General features: G+C 34.9%; 1 protein-coding gene across 7 annotated transcripts in view; it reads left to right on the forward strand.

Moving 5' to 3' along the window:
- Window positions 1–17,211, forward strand: part of NR2C1 (nuclear receptor subfamily 2 group C member 1) — a 42,338-nt gene extending 25,127 nt beyond the window's left edge. For all 7 annotated transcript variants that reach the window (XM_081249285.1, XM_081249288.1, XM_081249291.1 and 4 more), the window contains 5 exons: window positions 1,026–1,147; window positions 8,232–8,371; window positions 9,959–10,096; window positions 12,527–12,632; window positions 14,795–17,211. In XM_081249285.1, the coding sequence (XP_081105411.1) occupies window positions 1,026–1,147; window positions 8,232–8,371; window positions 9,959–10,096; window positions 12,527–12,632; window positions 14,795–14,969 (681 nt within the window). In that variant the 3' untranslated portion in view covers window positions 14,970–17,211. The remainder of the gene's footprint in view (window positions 1–1,025; window positions 1,148–8,231; window positions 8,372–9,958; window positions 10,097–12,526; window positions 12,633–14,794) is intronic.
- The last annotated feature ends 1,455 nt before the right edge of the window (window positions 17,212–18,666 follow it).

Genomic DNA, 18,666 nt, shown 5'->3' on the forward strand with positions numbered 1-18,666 from the left:
GGTGCTGAAATGGACATCCTTATATGTGCTTTTTTTGTGCATGTATGCAAGTATCTTTTTGGAATAGAGATTTAGAAGTGGCATGGTTAGGTCATAGTATAAACTCAATTTTAAAATTTTGATAGATACAGCCAAATTGCCCTTCACTTTACCAATACTCAGAAGTATGTGTTTCCCTGTATCATCACCTATGCTTGATATTATTCATCATTTTAATAATTTTAAAATAGAAAAAAAGTTTATGGATGAAATTACATTTCATTTATAGCAATAAAAGTTCTCTTTAACAAGATGTTCAAAAATGCTTTTAGAAGTATTTTGATGTAGGATATTTATTTCCAACACATTTAAAATAATTACCTACGGTCAGCAATACAGACTGATAGCCTGTGAGCATTATGGCCACAGACACATTTTGTTTTACCTGTAGATTAAATGGGGAGATTTTACAAAGAAGCTGCTCTTTGAAACATTGAAAGAGCTGGTAGTACTGAGCCCAGATTCCCATGAGTTTTCAGTGTTGAATTCAAGTCACAGTCATGCCCTTTATCTGGGAAGATGCACTTTCCAAATGGCATCAGCAGGCCCACTTCACTCATTATTCTCCTGACCCTGTAAGCATTTGAATTTGTTATCCCCGTAGCCTAAATGAAAGGGCATTTAACATAAAGGATTGCTCCTTAAACTGAATTTGTTGTATATCACTGTTAATGAATGGAGGGAAGGAAAAGACATGTTGTTAGACCAAGACACAAAATAATTTTAAAAAACAACCAGATGTCATGGTTGGTATTTGTTAAGTGGAATTCTGCTTTATCTGAATTTGCTTTGTTAGAAACTATGGTCTTCTCATTTATTCTAAATCCTATTTTTAGCTGTAAAATCTAGTGACTTGGATTATTTCAAGATTTGCCTTTGGGTTAATAATTAGTTATTTGATATGTTTACATTTAACTTTTTCAAAGAAATGATGATTTAGAGTTGTCTGACGTAAAATAACTTACCTCAGTCCCTGTTCTCACTAGCTCACCATGCCGTCTCCTATGCCTGAGTACCTGAATGTGCACTACATTGGGGAGTCTGCCTCCAGACTGCTGTTCTTATCAATGCACTGGGCACTTTCGATTCCTTCCTTCCAGGCTCTAGGGTAAGTGTCTTGAAGTCCTTGAATATAAGTGTGAGTTTCTAGCACAGACGTACATTAGGCAAGAACTTTTATTTTGGGAGGATTTGATTAAAGGGAAAAATGATATAACATTATAACTTGAAATTTTGTCATTTATATGATAAATCATGGCAGGTGGTATTTACTGTATATTATTTTTATGTGGAAGATTATCTGAACTTCATAATTTGACTAAGTTAATAATTTGAATGAAGTAAATGCAGTGGAGCTGATAAATCATGGCCAGCATTTGTAATAGGCCATCTTTGATTGACTTAAGTTAGGGAGGCTCTAGGGATGTCTTGGGGTTGTTGTTTCCCTCCACCACCACTGTTTCAGTGTCACCTCAGGCTTGTTAGTAAGGTGCTGAAACTTGTATACACTGAATATGTTTGAAAATAGAATCATGTGGTTGCTCCAAAAAAGGGTAAGAAAATGTAAATTACCCCATATGACCACTGTGATGATTTGGAAGTTTGGTTCTGCTACTGAAGGGCACATCTGTATTCTGTATGAATTAGATGGTAATGGAAAATGGTCTACTGTAAGAAACCCAAGCTTTATCTAAAGTTTGCCAGATTTATTTATATTGCTTTAAAGTAACTGGGATGAAGAAGCAAAGAGACAATGGAAAAAGTTAAGCCCATAGTTAGAAAAGTATTGTTTGAGTTGTAGGACCTTACTCTACAATATGATTTCATAAACAGTTCAGTTTCATATCCTGTACATCTGTTTTCCCATTTGCCAAATAGGAATAATAACTGCTCATTCTTTATCCTTAGAGAATATTTTGAATATAACTAAAAAACATATCTGAATCATGACTGTAAAAGGCATATATAGAACCCCACTATAATTTGACTTATTAATCAGTGTTGGATGTACCATGCATTAAATCATGTACTTAAATAATATAGTTGGGTAGACTAAAAGCCTGATTTAGAATGGTTAACCTTCAATTTAAAATGATTGATAGCCCTCTCTCTCAAAATAACATTAACTTTTAGGATTTCTCCAGTCTGCTTAAGAAAAAATTAAAATACAATGTAAATTTACATGTTAACAGTTTATTTATTTTAAAGCATTAAGTGTGATTCCCTAAGCTTGTAACTGGCATACATATGCTTTGAAAAGTAACCTGGTGATATTTTTAAGAATAGGCTATCAATTATTATAGTAAAAAACAAAAGGAAAGATGTAGCAGGGAGTGATTTGAATTCCTTGAGTTGGTTCTAACACCATTGATCTTAAGTATGTCTGTTAAATTGAGTGTGATTATCCTATAGAAATAGTCCGAATGTTGGAGAAACCAGAAATAAAGCCTGGACTTTCCAGTTATAATATAATTTTATAGTGGCAGCCACATTTCCCTGTGATCTGTATTGAAAAATCAGTTTCAATATAACTGCCACGGAACTCTTTGCAATTAGAATTAACTATTGTGTAGCATTTGAAGTCATTAATTGCTACGTAAACTCTTATTTATTATCACTATCTAGATAATTTATAGTTTGAATTAATCAGATGGATGACAACTAAGTACTAATGATGGGAAATTCTTTTATGCTGTAATAAAAGCTATTCTGAGTCTCCTAGAAACTGGCATTGCTTGCATTTTTATCTCTAGATACAAAACTTGGAAACAAAGCCCTAATTTTATAGAGAGAAACAAAGCAATGTTACTCATTTTCTAAAAGTCAAGTTTGTTTTGGTCAGTTTAATGGAGGGGAACAGTAGTTTAAGGAATCTTATACAGTGGGTAGTTAATACTATTTGTATTTTACAATCTTTCTCTGTTTTACAAAGATGTTGCTTTTCTGTTTAAGATTTGTAGTGTCGATACTTACAGGAATTCAGTTGTTTTTTCAGTTCTATCTGCATAATTTAGGTAAGTGACTACAGTAATAGATTCAGTTGGAGGGAGGGGCACTGGACATGATTTGTCTGGAGTAAAGGCAGCAATCCTCTTTAACTAGATTCTTGTAACCAAAAATTCCAAGCTATCACCATTTGCTACAGGAGACTTTACTGAATAATTTAAAAACCTTCCATTAAATGCTAACCCTGAAAGTTGACTCTTTTAAAATCCCACTGAGACAGAGTAATGTTTACTATAACTGTGGGTTTGAAACCAGTTCTCTTGCCATATCACGATTTTTCCCTAAGGGAAAAACAGATGCTACCAGGTAAAGTATAATGCCTTGCTTATATAAAGCCAAATGGTTAGGTTATCCCCCGGTATAGGTGAGTTCAAAAGTCATATTCCTTTATCAAAATAAATAGTATAAACAATGATCTGATCTCTAATTATGAGTACTACATACATATTTTATTTTATTTTTATTTTTTTTGCGGTACACGGGCCTCTCACCGCTGCGGCCTCTCCCGCTGCGGAGCACAGGCTGCGGACGCGCAGGCCCAGCGGCCACGGCTCACGGGCCCAGCCGCTCCGCGGCACGTGGGATCCTCCCGGACCGGGGCACAAACCCGCGTCCCCTGCATCGGCAGGCAGACCCCCAACCACTGCGCCACCAGGGAAGCCCTACATACATATTTTAATGAACATTAACAATCTAGTACAATTGTTAGAGGAAAATACCTATATCTATTTGTGAAAGAAGTGACGTTTACTCTTATACAACTTATTTTATTTATTAACACTTGCGTTGCACCTGACTGCCTCCTCTACCCAGCTCTTTTGTTTCTCAAAGGAAAGATGTTTTGAAAATAGGTGGTATAATGTGACTACAATAGTCATTTGTTTGTTTTCCCTAACAAGAAAAAACTGGCAGCACACATGCCCTTACACCACAGATATTAGCCTTGAATGGAGGAGGTCTCTGCTGAGAAATTTGACTTTAGCATTTTACTTGCTAAAATTTGTAATGATTTATTTTAAAAAATCATAGACTTCGACCACCTCGGTTCAAATTCTGGATTTATTCATTTGCTAGCTCTGTTATTTAACTGAGGCTCCACTTCTACATCTGTAAATTAGCAGAAATGCTTCCTTGCAGGTCATGCTACTTAAGGTAGCTGATCGGTGTAAACTTCTTCAAGGCAGTGCTGCTGACAAAGTAGATAGTAAATGCTCATTTTCCTTCATACTCTTAGGAACCTTCTTTTTAAAGGAGACTTGCTGTCTTTCTTTCTGAATGAACTTTGAAGAAACATACTTGAACAATGTAGCTAACTATACTACAAGGATTTTATGTTTTGGATGAAAAGTGTAAATAGAGGGACTTCCCTGGAGGTCCAGTGGTTAAGACTTTGTCTTCCAATGCAGGGGGTGCGGGTTTGATCCCTGGGCTGGGAGCTAAGATCGCACATGCCTCGTGGCCAAAAAACTACAACATAAAACAGAAGCAATACTGTAACAAATTCAATAAAGGCTTTAAAAATGGTCCACATCAAAAAAAATCTTAAAAAAAATGTAAATAGATATCTTTCTATAATTGATCTCTGCGATTAGCTCCTTCACTTTTCCTTTGGAAACAAAATAATCTGGTGGTTAATTCCTCAATTGCCACTTTTCATCTTTTTTCCTTAGGAGTACTCATCCTTTGCGCTGATACTCCTTAACGTTTTCTCTGAGTCTTCCTCAACAATGCCAGCGTATTTTCTTACTAAGAGCTGTAGCACAGGCCATTAAAAACTTTGACTTTTTTAATCAGTTGGCTCTGTTCTTTTCCCTTTCCTTTGTTCACTGGTTGATTACCTTGGTTAGCTGTTTCCTCTTTTAAACTTCAGAATCAGCGGTTAAGGTGAAAACCAAATTACTTCAGACTTTTCCATCATGTTTGCTTTTAACCTTTTTTCCTCATGTTTGTAAAATGTTAAAGTAATACTGAAGTATAGCAATATAAAGTAAAACTTTACTCTCCAGAGGTAACTAACCCCACTGTTAAAGTTTGGTTTCCTACCAGATCTTTTCCATGCCACATTCAATCAAATACACAAACACTTACACATCCTATTCTTTGCCTTTCTTTTTACACTTATATAATGGACATCTTATATCAGCATGTGTACTCTCCTATTCTTCTTAATGGCTACCTAAGTATTCCATTTTATGGATTTATTATAATTTACTTATCCCTTATTAGTAAACATTTGGGTTGTTGCTAGTGTTTTGCTGGTGGTCGTGTTATATCCAAAGCTACAATAAGCATTGTAGCATTGTATATATATTTTTTCCTACTTGTGTTAGTATTTCTACAAGATAGCTTCTTACAAGTGGCATTGTTGAGTCTAAGAGGGTATATACATTATAGTTTTTTGGCAGGTACTACCAAATTGTCCTCCAGAAAACTATTCAGTCAGTTTATGCTGATACAAGCAATGAATGAGAATGAATGCTTATTTCCTCACACCCTCCTCAATGCTGGATTTTATCCATCTTTTCTGATAAATGAAAGTAGTATCTTGTTATCTTTTATTTCATTTGATTTAGTTTGAAATTGAATCTTTTTCCTTTTTTTCTTTCTTCTTTTTTTTTTTTTGGCCATGCAGCTTGCAGGATCTTAGTTCCCCGACCAGAGATTGAACCCGGGCCCTTGGCAGTGAGAGCACGGAGTCCTAACCACTGGACCACCAGGGAATTCCCAAGATTGAAATTTTAATCATTTTTATATGGAGATTTTTTTTAAATTTATTTTTGGCTGTGTTGGGTCTTTGTTGCTGCACACAGGCTTTCTCTAGTTGCGGGGGGCAGGGGCTACTCTTTGTTGCGGAGCATGGGCTTCAGTAGTTGTGACATGCAGGCTTCAGTAGTTGTGGCTTGTGGGCTCTAGAGCACAGGCTCAGTAGTTGTGGCACACGGGCTTAGTTGCTCCGTGGCATATGGGATCTTCCCTGACCAGGGCTCAAACCCATGTCCCCTGCATTGGCAGGTGGATTCTTAACCACTGTGCCACCAGGGAAGCCCTATATGGGGATTTAAAAATACTGATTTTCTCTTCATTTAAACTTTACTTTCAAATAGATTTTGATAGCCAGTTTCTTATGGCAAGTAATTCTTCTCAGATACTGAATGGAAATGAGAGATCAGCTTGGAGATAAAATTTCCCCTGAATAATTCCCAGTGAGAAAAATTACTTTCTGTACTCTGAAGTTGACAGTATTAGCATTTGTTTGAATATATTCAATTCTTAAATAAAATGTAATGTTGTAAAGGTGGCTGTGGTTCTTAACTTGATGAATGATTTATGTTAAACATGCTGATTATCCTATGGATTATCCTAATTTTAAAGATTTATTAAGAAGAAAAAAGTTTAAGTGCCTTTTATCAGGATGTACATATTTCCTATAGGATGTTCTTAACACCTTAAATCTCTTTAGAGAAAGGGAAAAGAAATCTCATTCTTTTGTTATCTTGTTTATAATAAAGTATATAGTTCTTGGTTTAAATATTGCTTAATTGGAAAATGATCGTGAGTTCTCACTTCTGCCTGTTCTGTATCTCCCACAATCAGAAATCATTTGCAGATTCATTTTATATGCTGTCTACTGTTCACTGAGATACAGAAATGAATAAAGGAGTCTGTGCATTCAATGAGGTTTTAATCTAGTATAGGAGACAGATTCCTAAACCAGTAAATTAGAATACCATGAAATAAGTATAAAATATAAGTATATTTATGGCACTGAAGGGGTGTAATTAACTATCTTGGGGAGAAGAATGTAGTAAGAGAATGTTTCAGTTAAAAAGTGAGTTCTGGGACTTCCCTGGCGGTCCAGTGGTAAAGGCTCTGCGCTTCCATTGCAGGGGGCACAGGTTCGATCCCTGATTGGAGAATTCACATCCCACATGCTGTGCAGCACAGCAAAAAAAAAAGTGAGCTCTGAGTTATATTTTGAGGGATAAATAGGAATTAGCCAGTAAAACAAATTGGGGAAAGCACATTCCAAGAAGGGAGGGCAGCATTTAGTAATTCAGTCATCAGTTTTTATTGAACACCTACTACATGCTGGTTATCACCTCAACAAGTTTACCATTGTTCTTCCCTCTTCCTGGAATACTAGTTCTCTAGGGGTTTTTTGTTTGTTTTTGTTTAAGTTCTTTCCCATCTTTCTCTACTTAGATGTCAGCCCCTCAGAAAGGCCTTCTCTCTACTCCCACCCCATTTTCCAATGCATCATCCTACTTTATAGTAATGTAGAATTTTCATTACCAGAAACTAATGTTTGTATAACCATATATATATGTGTGTGTATAATATTTATATAAAATGTTTGAAGTGATTTTTTTATTCTGTTTCATGAAGGCAGACTTTATTCATCTTGTTTATTGCTTTTTCTCTAGTGCCTAGAACAGTGCCTGGCATATACTTTATTGTCATGGCCTATTCACATAATTCTTATATTTGTGTCTCATAACAACTCTTTGAGCAAGATATAGGGCATATAGTGTCTCTGTATTTTATATAATTAAGCAGCTGAGACCCAGGACTCTTTGCCTAATTTCAATCAGTGGATCTAGGTTCTATAACCCTGGTGGCTTGACTCCTATTCCAGTACTTGTTTTACTTTCTCAAGCTGCTGAGATTTTTTTATTCAGAAACTCAGGAAAGGCCTTCTGACCCTTCTTATCTTTGCTACTCCTAGCAAAATCTTTGGTGTCTCATTTGTGGGAAACTTATATCTCATCTCATAGAATAAACCAATTCTCCCAGGAAATTGGTTGGTTATCTATCATCAGATAATTCTAACTGCCCTTTTTAAGAAGGTTTTTAAATGTATGCTTTTGCTTTTAATTTTTTTTAAACACCTTTACTCCATCTGTTTCCATGAAATGTGGGCTTAAAGCCCCAACTTTTAGTTTGAAATACTACTTGCAACTGTTCTTATAAACTGGCTGATTGATTAATGAACTAGCAAATTAAATTTCTAAACCTTATCAACTAAAGTCAGGTACACAGAATAAAGAATTGATCAAGTCCATTCCCGGTTGGCCATTTAGAATAATTTTAGTTCAGTAACATTGTATTTTTAACTATATGAGTCAGTTGTAAAGTTTTATAAAATATATTTTAATATTTGATATTTGTTTATTTTGTTTTTATAGGCAAGAAAACAGTATATTATTGGTGAAAGCCTACTGGAATGAACTTTTTACTCTTGGTCTTGCCCAGTGCTGGCAAGTGATGAATGTAGCAACTATATTAGCAACATTTGTCAATTGTCTTCACAGTAGCCTTCAACAAGGTAAAAAGCACCTTACTTATTTCCTTTTCTAGGATATAAGAGGGGGGCGTCAGTTTTATAGTATTATGTTTAAAGTTAGGTATTAAAAGATACCAACATCCTTTTTACTTTAGATAATTTTTACATTTTGATAAATTCATTCCTTAATCACCCCAAAATACTTTTAAATGAGAGCACAACAAAACTGAAACAAGCGTGTTTAAGTGCTATTTCTGATCAGGCCTCGTGAATTTTTTGTACTTGGATATACATACCAAAGAATCCAGGGTAAGTTATATAGAGATGATCAAATATTTATAAATGTATACTTCCCACCAGTTTTTTTTTTTTTTTTTTTGGTGGGGGTGCTGTGTTGGGTCTTCGTTGCTGTGCGTGGGGTTTCTCTAGTTGCGGCGAGCGGGGGCTACTCTTTGTTGTGGTGCACACTCTTCTCATTGCGGTGGCTTCTCTTGTTGCGGAGCATGGGCTCTAGGCACGTGGGATCAGTAGTTGTGGCTTGTGGGCTCTAGAGCGCAGGCTCAGTAGTTGTGGTGCACGGGCTTAGTTGCTCCACGGCATGTGGGATCTTCCCGTACCAGGGATCAAACCGGTGTCCCCTGCATTGGCTGGCGGATTCTTAACCACTGCACCACCAGGGAAGTCCCCCCACCAGTTTTTAAACTGCCCTTCTTCATTGTAGCCCTTTGAATCCCAAGATAGGCTAAACTTTTTTTTTTTTAATCAATTCATCAGGATGTATTCTCTCACTTAAACAGTACTGAAGAGTCACAGAACAATCCTAAGTCTTTTTCCTTTTCTTGATGACAAGGTGATTACAACTCCCATTCATTTGAGGAGACAGGCAGGCAGGCACTGATTTATAAATGTTTAGTTTCAGAATGGCTTGTGACTAACCAAGAAGGTGCCCCATCCTCAAATGGGAAGAACTACTTTTTTGAGTTCAGGAATAATTTATAAGTTGAGAATTACATTTACTTCCTTTGCATATTCCATTTCCCATTGTTTTACATTATTTTTAAAATATCTGCTTCCTCCTCTTATTTAAGGACAGAGAAATAACCGTAAAATCTCATCAACAGTAGATCTACCAGAAGGCAGTACTATATAAACAATAAATTTTAAAAGTTATAAAATTTTATTTTACTCAGATTTTCTTTGGTCTTGGCAGTATTTTTTGCTAACTATTTGTTTTTGTTGTAGTAGTATGGGTAACTTAAAAATCTAGATGGTTTTGCTTATTTTTTTCAACCAATATAAGCTTAAATAAAAGCCTGTTACCAAAATATGAGTCTTTTGTACTTTGGTTGTTTGGCCAGTTTTTTAGTCTTTATAGCTTATCTTCTCAAAGGTATATCTTGAAACATTACATTTAGGGTTTTTTATATTAACAGCCTGTTTTGTTTTTTCTTGAACAACATCTGAAGATCATTAATTAGTTTCATTTAAACTTGCAGAGATACTGAATTTTAAACATTTAAAAAATTGGTTGTATGCAGAGCTGGAAATTAGAAAGAAATATATTGGATAAGAATAGTCATGCATTTTTGCTGAAAATTAGAAGCTTTTGTTTGTTTTTTTAAATTAAAGATAAAATGTCAACAGAAAGAAGAAAATTATTGATGGAACACATCTTCAAACTACAGGAGTTTTGTAACAGCATGGTAAAACTCTGCATTGATGGATATGAATATGCCTACCTGAAGGCAATAGTACTCTTCAGTCCAGGTATATAAATATTTACTTCTTATTTAAAATACAGTGTTTGAGGATGTGGAGAAATTAGAACCCTCATATGTTGCCATTGGGACTGTACATTGATGCAAAGTGGAAACAACCCAAGTGTCCATCAAACGAATGAATAAACAAAATATAATATATAGATACAATGGAATATCATTCAGCCATAAAAAGTAATGAAATTCTGATACATGCCACCATGGATGAACCTTGAAAACAGTATGCAAGTGAAAGAAACCAGTCACAAAAGACCACATATTATATGATTCGGTTTATCTGAAGTGTCTAGAATAGGCAAATCTGTAGAGAAATTAGTGGCTACCAGGGACTAAGGAGAGGGGAGAGGGGAGAGTGACTGCTAATGGGTACAGTTTCTTTTGGGGTGAACAAAAATGTTCTAAAATTAGATTGCGGTGATGGTTGCACAACTCTGTGAATATACTAAAAGAACTATTGAATTGTATACTTTAAATTGGTGAAATTTATGGATGTTAGACATCTGGGTATGAAAAGGAAAATTGAAGAAATCAGTGAAATGACATCATATACTTTTAGTCCTGTTCAACACTTGAATGTTTAGATATATTTTGCTAGGCGTCATTAAAAGGCAAAAAGAGAGATAAAGATTGCTTTGTTAACTTTCCAAACATCTTATTAGAGTTTCCAGCAAATAGAAAAATGGATCTCTTATCTTTCTGCCAGTTTCTAGTTTTCATGTATAGTAAAATGACAGTAAAGCTACAGTCAATTTTAGAATACAAAAAATTGGCTGTTCTCTTAGGCTCTGTATTTTTTCATTTTGGTATGTATTTCTGTTACTGTGTATGATAATAAAATTATCTGAGGAAACCTGCTTCTTACCTTCAATGATATCAGTAAGATAATTAAAGCTTTTTTGTACTATTTCTCCTAATGTTCAGATAAGTTAATAACATGTATCACCATTTTTATCACAACCAATTTGCCACCTTCATTTTCCTTAAAATTGAAAGAACATAGATTCAACAATAGAATTATAATGTAATTTTGTTTTACTAAGTATTCTATTTCTATTTGCTACTTTTTTTATTCTCTTCAGTCAGGGCAGCACTTTCCATATTTTAGGCATAAGTTTTATGAAATTCTTTTAACATTTCCATTTTAGTGAAATATTTATATAGGTTATTTCATGTTGGTATATTATTCTTCTGATAGAGATGATGTTCAGAGTTTCATAATTTTATAAGTATTTTTTTAACCTAACCATGGTGAAAGGAAGGTTTTCTTACTAAAAAAATATAGAATATAATCTTCATGAGGGGTGGGTGAAATGGGTGAAGGAGGATCAGGAGGTACAAACTTCCAGTTATAAAATAAATAAGTCACAATGATGTAATTTACAGCTTGGTGACAATAGTCACTATATTATAAACTTGAAAGTTGCTAGAAAGTAAAAAAGTTCTCGTCATAAGAAAAAAATGTTTTGCAACTTTGAATGGTAACTAGACTTATTGTGGTGATCATTTTGCAGTGTATACAAATGTCAAATCATTATCTTGTATACCTTAAACAGATATAATGTATGTCAATTATACTTCAGTTAAAATATGTATTATTATTTTAATTTAAAAAATTTTAAAGAATATAATCTGCAGATATTTCATTGGTTAAAAATACTTTCAATACTGTATGCTAACACATATATATGGAATCTAAAAAAAAAAATGGTTCTGAAGAACCTAGGGGCAGGACAGGAATAAAGACGCAGACATAGAGAATGGACTTGAGAACATGGGGAGGGGGAAGGGTAAGCTGGGACGAAGTGAGGGGGTGGCATGGACATATACACACTACCAAATGTAAAATAGATAGCTAGTGGGAAGCAGCCGCATAGCACAGGGAGATCAGCTCTGTGCTTCGTGACCACCTAGAGGGGTGGGATAGGGAGGGTGAGAGGGAGATGCAGGAGGGAGGGGATATGGGAATATATGTATATGTATAACTGATTCACTTTGTTATATAAAGCAGAAACTGACACACCATTGTAAAGCAATTATACTCCAATAAAGATGTTTAAAAAATACTTTTAACTAAGCTAAGTCGTTTTTTTGTTTCTGTTGAAAGCAAACTGATCAAAATCCCTTCCACCACTTTTGGAATGGAAAAACCTATTTATTTTATTTGAACCCAATGGTTTCAATTTTTATTAGATGTTAGAATATATGTATGAGATAAAATAGTTTTAAGGGTTTAAAGTAAAATGCCTGGTGTTTAGTGGTTGGGTTATTAAATATATTATTTGTGGAATGAAAGAGCCACACATATGATGGGGCTTTTTTTTTGACTGAATTATTTTTCCCACCCCCTTCCATCTCCACTTGGTGCCTTATTAAATGAGTATTCAGAACTAAAGTAACAATATATTCCTTAATGTTTCAGATCATCCAGGCCTAGAAAACATGCAACAGATTGAGAAATTTCAGGAAAAGGCTTATGTGGAATTCCAAGATTATATAACCAAAACATATCCAGATGACACCTACAGGTATGTAGAAGTTAAATACTGTTTAATTAAATTCACCTTAAAAATTTTTGTGAATCTATTTCATTATTTTCCATTCCAAGTGTAATTAAATTTAGTCAACTTTGACCTTTGAAATAGTGAATGCTATTAAAAGTGGTAGTGTATTGTTCCAAGTACTTTACATGTAATATTTTATGTAAGGAGACTTTAGCACAGAGAGGTTAAGTAACTCGCTCAAAGTCACACAATAAACAGCAGAGCCAGGTAGTCTGACTCTCACACCCAAACTCTTTCTTCAGTTGAAATAATGGATTTTATTAGTAAAAGGGATGAAAAATGGATGAATAATAAAATACCATTAGACTATTTGATAATTAATTTTGAAATTTGGCTTATGATATTTCTAACAAGGTATTTACCATTGTCCTTTCAGAAAAAAATCACTTTTTTAATAAAATAAACTCAATTTTTGAGTAACTAAGCATTTGGCATCAGAGCCAGAGTACGTGGGTTTGACGCCTGACCCTGTCACTTGACCCTGTCACTTACTAGCAGTATGGCTTTGGGCAAGTTATTTAACTTCTGTTTCAGTTTCTTTACCTGTAAGATGCAGATAATGGTACCCACCTTTTATAATTAGTATAAGGATTAAATCAGTTAATATATAGTCAAAGAGCTTAGAGCAGTGCCTTTTACAAAGTAAGGGCTATATAAATGTGTTTACTAGTATTATTAATTTAACATACTTCAAACTTCATAACTTACTATATTTTACATATAATAATTTTTACATATGTTAAATAACATGTTTATAAGTCAGGTCCATCATGAAAATCAGCTGTAGTTTATCTAACCAGTTTTCCTATGCTGTGTCCTACCAATTCTGTGTATATAGCTCAGCTGGTGGGAACAGACAGGAAATGAGTAGTTTGAGCAGTGGAGTGCATGGCTACAGAAAGGTTACTTAATTCTGGGGCTGCTGGTTTCACTTGTTCTCAAGTGTTAGAGTCGAAGGCCTTAGAAAAGAGGAAGGATTAATGTGCCACCAGCTTTTCAGAAAGGTGGTTCTTTTGGTGTTGGTTTTGTTATGATTTTTTTTCAATTTTTTAAACTTTCAAAAGTTGTCTTATACCTCATTATACAAATAAATACAGTATTTAAAATGTTCCTCCTTTTTGACGTAACAGCTGCTTGCTGATCTCTGTTCGATTAGGTTCCAGGTTCTTGGACCTCTGGAACTCTTTCTTAGTTTCTTACATGCCTAGTTATTTTAAAATAATACATTATCTTTAGATAGCAGTTTTCAGCTTATAATGTACTTTCACACAAGACATTGTCCTGCCTTTAAGAACCTCACTAGCACAGAAACTGGCAAGGATCATTTTGTTGATTGTCACAACACTGAAAGAGACAGGGAGTGGTGGCTTACATGCATTCACATAGCTAAGGGGTAATTGAATCAGGATTTGGATCTAATGGTTTTGATTCCATAATTTATGCTCTTCCCAGTAATAACAACTATTGCCTATTTTACTATTCCCAGTACTTTTTTGAAAAGCAAAACCAAGAAAACTGTAATCATTGAGCCTCATGTATCCTGATAACATAAAACATTGCTGTTCTTATAAACTCGAATGAGTTCCTAAGCTGTTAATTTATAACTTGATCCACAGTTTAATAACTTAGTTCCATGGTCTGTAAAACCAACTGGAGGTAGCACAGCATAGCAATTAAGAGCAAGGCTTTCCAATGAAGTCTGACAGACTGCATATATATCTCCAGGTGATTGTCATACACTCTAAGGCTTGAGAATACTAAAGGTTTGGGTTTTTTGTTTTTTTTTGTTTTTTTGCGGTATGCGGGCCTCTCACTGTTGTGGCCTCTCCCGTTGTGGAGCACAGGCTCCGGACGCGCAGGCTCAGCGGCCATGGCTCACGGGCCCAGCTGCTCTGTGGCATGTGGGATCTTCCCGGACCGGGGCATGAACCCATGTCCCCTGCATCGGCAGGCGGACTCTCAACCACTGCGCCACCAGGGCAGCCCTAAAGGTTTTATTTTAAGTTCTGAAAACTAGATCTTTATTAAATTAGGCCACAGACAGTATTCATGCAGAAATTACTTACATCTTTCTATTAAATCACTCTGATTTACAGCCTTGTTCCCCCTTCCTTTTGTCTTTTGAGGTTGTCCAGACTACTACTCAGATTGCCAGCTTTGAGGTTGATGAACGCTACTATCACTGAAGAATTGTTTTTCAAAGGTCTCATTGGCAATGTACGAATTGACAGTGTCATCCCACATATTTTAAAAATGGAACCTGCAGATTATAACTCACAGATAATTGGTCACAGCATTTGAAAGCTGAGATCTCCATTTAAACTGATTGTTCTTTCTTACTAGAACACAAGAAGACACCAAATTGAACTCATTGCTTCCAGAGCATCTGGAAGTTTTTACTTTAAAGAGTAACCAAAAACCAAGATATTTTTATCTTCTTAAGAATTTTTGAAGTGACTGGGCAGGTAGCAGGAATTAGAATAATTCCTGTCTTATTTGAGTGAGTAAAAAATACTATGGATTTATTCTTGGCTGAGATGACACCTAGAGCCATCACCTCTTGACTAAGATATCTTCTTTTATTTTATAAAACAAATAAGTAAGTCTCTCTTTTTTTCCCAGAATTGTGTTCTATTCATGTTTAACTTCATTATGAGCTACTACAAACGCTTAATGGTCAGAAACCCCTAAGGAGGATTTTCTTGCATTTTACTGTTCTATATTATAATCTGTTTGTTTTAATTACCTGTCAAAAGAAGATTATTTTATGCTCAGTGGTATAATGATAACATTAGAACTATAGGAAATAATAAGTGAATATAGGTATTTTTTTGTCTTTTGTACATATCATGGCACCATTAGCATATATCACTCTCATTGCTGGCAGTGAGACATAGGCCATTTGTGATCTTTTTAGTGTTGTATATTATTAGTTATAAGCACTTTTTATTTATGTATGTAGCAGAAAATTGTTTTTGAGAATAAGAGGGTTCATGTTTTAATATTTTTGGTTTACTGTGTTATAAAAGTAGCAGAGACTGATTGAGCCCCAAATGTTTCAGTATTTCAAAATAGATATTAAAATTGTTGCTCTTCCATTCCACAGAAAGCATCTGTCATCTCTCCCTCTTTTCTGACCCGCATTTATAGTTTCCTGACCCTTCTATGGGTTTTAGACAATTTCTTTTAGGTCATTAGAAATACCTACTTTGTGAAATAATGGATTTATCGTAGCCAATCTGTGTTTTCAAGGTGAGTTAGACAATTATTTTAAAGCAATTGATAATTTTTTAAGACTTCAGTTTTTTAGTATATAAAGGAATATGCACTGATTTTTCACTGTAAAGCGGGGAAGGGCTGTTTTAACAATAGCATGAGCATCAGCCTGAAGCGCTGCCTTGTTACTACCACAGCAGAAGCATTTTAGGCTCCTTGGATGTCTTCCACAGTAATGTTTTCCTTAGCGAAAACTAATACTGTTAAATATTTCTTTGCTATAATTTCATGATGAATTATTTTGGTATGTCTATTTGTTGGTTTTTTTTTTAATATGGAGATTTTATTGCACTCAGAGTACATTTTTTATAAAGATTTTTGCAATAGAAGAGAAGCAGAATTTGGGGGAAGGGTATGGATTTTACTAATAGTTACTTTATAGTAAATAAGTTTTAAAGTATCAATTTACAGTCTTTATCAACTTATTAAGGGAAACAATTTTTCCCTATTTAAAACATTTTTGTCAACAGGCTTATTTATAATTATCAGCTGGGAAAACTACACTTAGTACAAAATACTTAGATGGAAAAATCAGTAGGTTTATATCTTTATAAACCCAGTGAAGTAAGCCAGGGATTCAAGAAAAAATTCTTTTAAATAATGTACTAATGGTTAATTAAGATACATGTTTCAGGTATTTTTCCTGATTATAGCTATATTTGGAAGTGTTTTTTAAAACTATATTAAAATGTGACCTGCATTACAAATTTCTGTTTTCTGCCAGTATATTTGATTTCAGAGTCCTGTTTCTTCAGTGTTTGGTCATCCTTTTGTTTGTTTGTTCCATTGTTAAGAAATCTCTGGTAAGATTTATTACAGTACTTTCAGGAAGGGAGGAGTACGGAAAACATTTTTCATATCCCAGTATTTTAGGATGATTTACAATTCAGTTTGAAGACTTGCAAATATTGCAGTTTGACTATTCCTTAAAAATCTTTCTCTCCTGAAATCTCAGTAAAGTGTAACCACACAATGACAAATGAAACAGGAGAGAAGAAATCAAAGGATAAGAGAGTTGAATAAATTTTTGGAAAACAAAATGCAGGTAAAGAAAGACTGACTTAACAGAGCCAGAACCAAGGAAACTGAATGCCTGAAAAAGGTGATACATTGAGAAGAAGCCAGTATACCAATGTCCAGAAACAACGTTCAGTACCCGGAGGATCCAAGTGCTCATTTTCAGAGATAGTGCTTGGGGCATAAAAAAAGGATTGGTTGCAAATCTGTTGACAGAATCATTAAACTATCTTTCTCTATGCTTGCTTAAGTCAGGTGACCAGTTTCTTTCTTTTTTTTTTTTTTTTTTTCTTTTTCTTTTTTTGGCCGCGGCATGCGGGGTCTTAGTTCTCCCTACCAGGGATCACATCCATGTCCCCTACAGTGGAAACGTGGAATCTTAACCACTGGACTGCCAGAGAAGTCCCCAGGTGACCACTTTCAATCCTTCAACCTTTTCAAGCAGGAGGCCAGAGGTTAATAACCTTGAGAAACTAAACCAGAAGATCATAGGATTTATAGGATACCAGGGATAACAGAAGGCTTGGATTAAATAGTGTTGAAAATACAGATTAAGTGAAAGTCTGCATTGAATATGGGTGCCCTAAGCATGTTCCCAGAATGCTGGCCACTGGGTATAGGCTTCTCTGCCAGGATTCTTCTCTTTGGAGAAACTAATCGATCCCAGAGAAAAGATCTCCAGACACTCGCTTTTGGTTGTGCCTTGATAAAAAGACTACTTGCCATTTTATCACTCTTCAGTGAATCCCAGTATTTCCAAGTCATATATGTCATGAGGTTTCCATTCAGCTTTCTAGTGCCTACAATTAAATATGAACATAGAACCAGGATCATCAGATATTTGAGAAAAATTTCTAATACATAAGAGATCAGATATAATCTGATGGGTGGGGGCAGATACAATGCAGTGATCAGAAAAGTACCCCCAACTATAATTTAATATTTTGAAACAAAGTAGATGTATTCATTAAATGAAAACAGAATGCTTTGAAAAGGAAAAGGAAAATTTGGAGCAAATTTTCTGGAAATTTAAAATGATAGCCAAAGCAGTTCATTAGAAGGGTTGGAAGATAAAATTGTTGAGGAACACACCCTGAAAGTACAGTTGACCTTTGAACAACAGAGGTGTTAGGCATACAACCAACTGCAAATCCTGTAGTACTATAGTATGTATTTATTGGAAAAATATCTGCATGTAAGTGGACCCACACAGTTCAAACCCATGTTGTTCAAGGGTCAACTGTATAAAGACAAAGAAATAGAAAATGAGAAAAGACAAAATTAGAGAATCAGAGCAGGATGGCTAACATTTTAATAGTAAGAATCTAAGAAAACAAAAGACTTGAAGTAAGGAAATTATTAAATAATACAAGAAAAGTTCCACAGAAGGACTTGTGCCTCTTAGGTTGAAAGATTGACCCATTAAATGAAAGAAGATCCATACCATTCTTGAAATCAGAACAGTATGATCAAAGAAGATAATGTATTGCTGCTTCTAGCAGTATTGTGGAATAGATACTCTGAAGGCCTTTGATCTATTGCTGGGCTCACAAGAAGTGGCATGAGTTCTCAAAGAAGCTAAGGTTGTCGCAGGTCATGAACACTCCCTGGTCCTGGCAGAAGCAAATAAAAATCTCTGGAGAAAACATTCATAATTTAGATCAGAGTTTTGCACACTTTTCTGTAAACGGCCAGAATGTCATTT

This window comes from Mesoplodon bidens, assembly GCF_964165515.1.
Source record: "Mesoplodon bidens genome assembly, chromosome: 11".
NCBI classification, from domain to species: Eukaryota; Metazoa; Chordata; class Mammalia; order Artiodactyla; family Ziphiidae; genus Mesoplodon; species Mesoplodon bidens.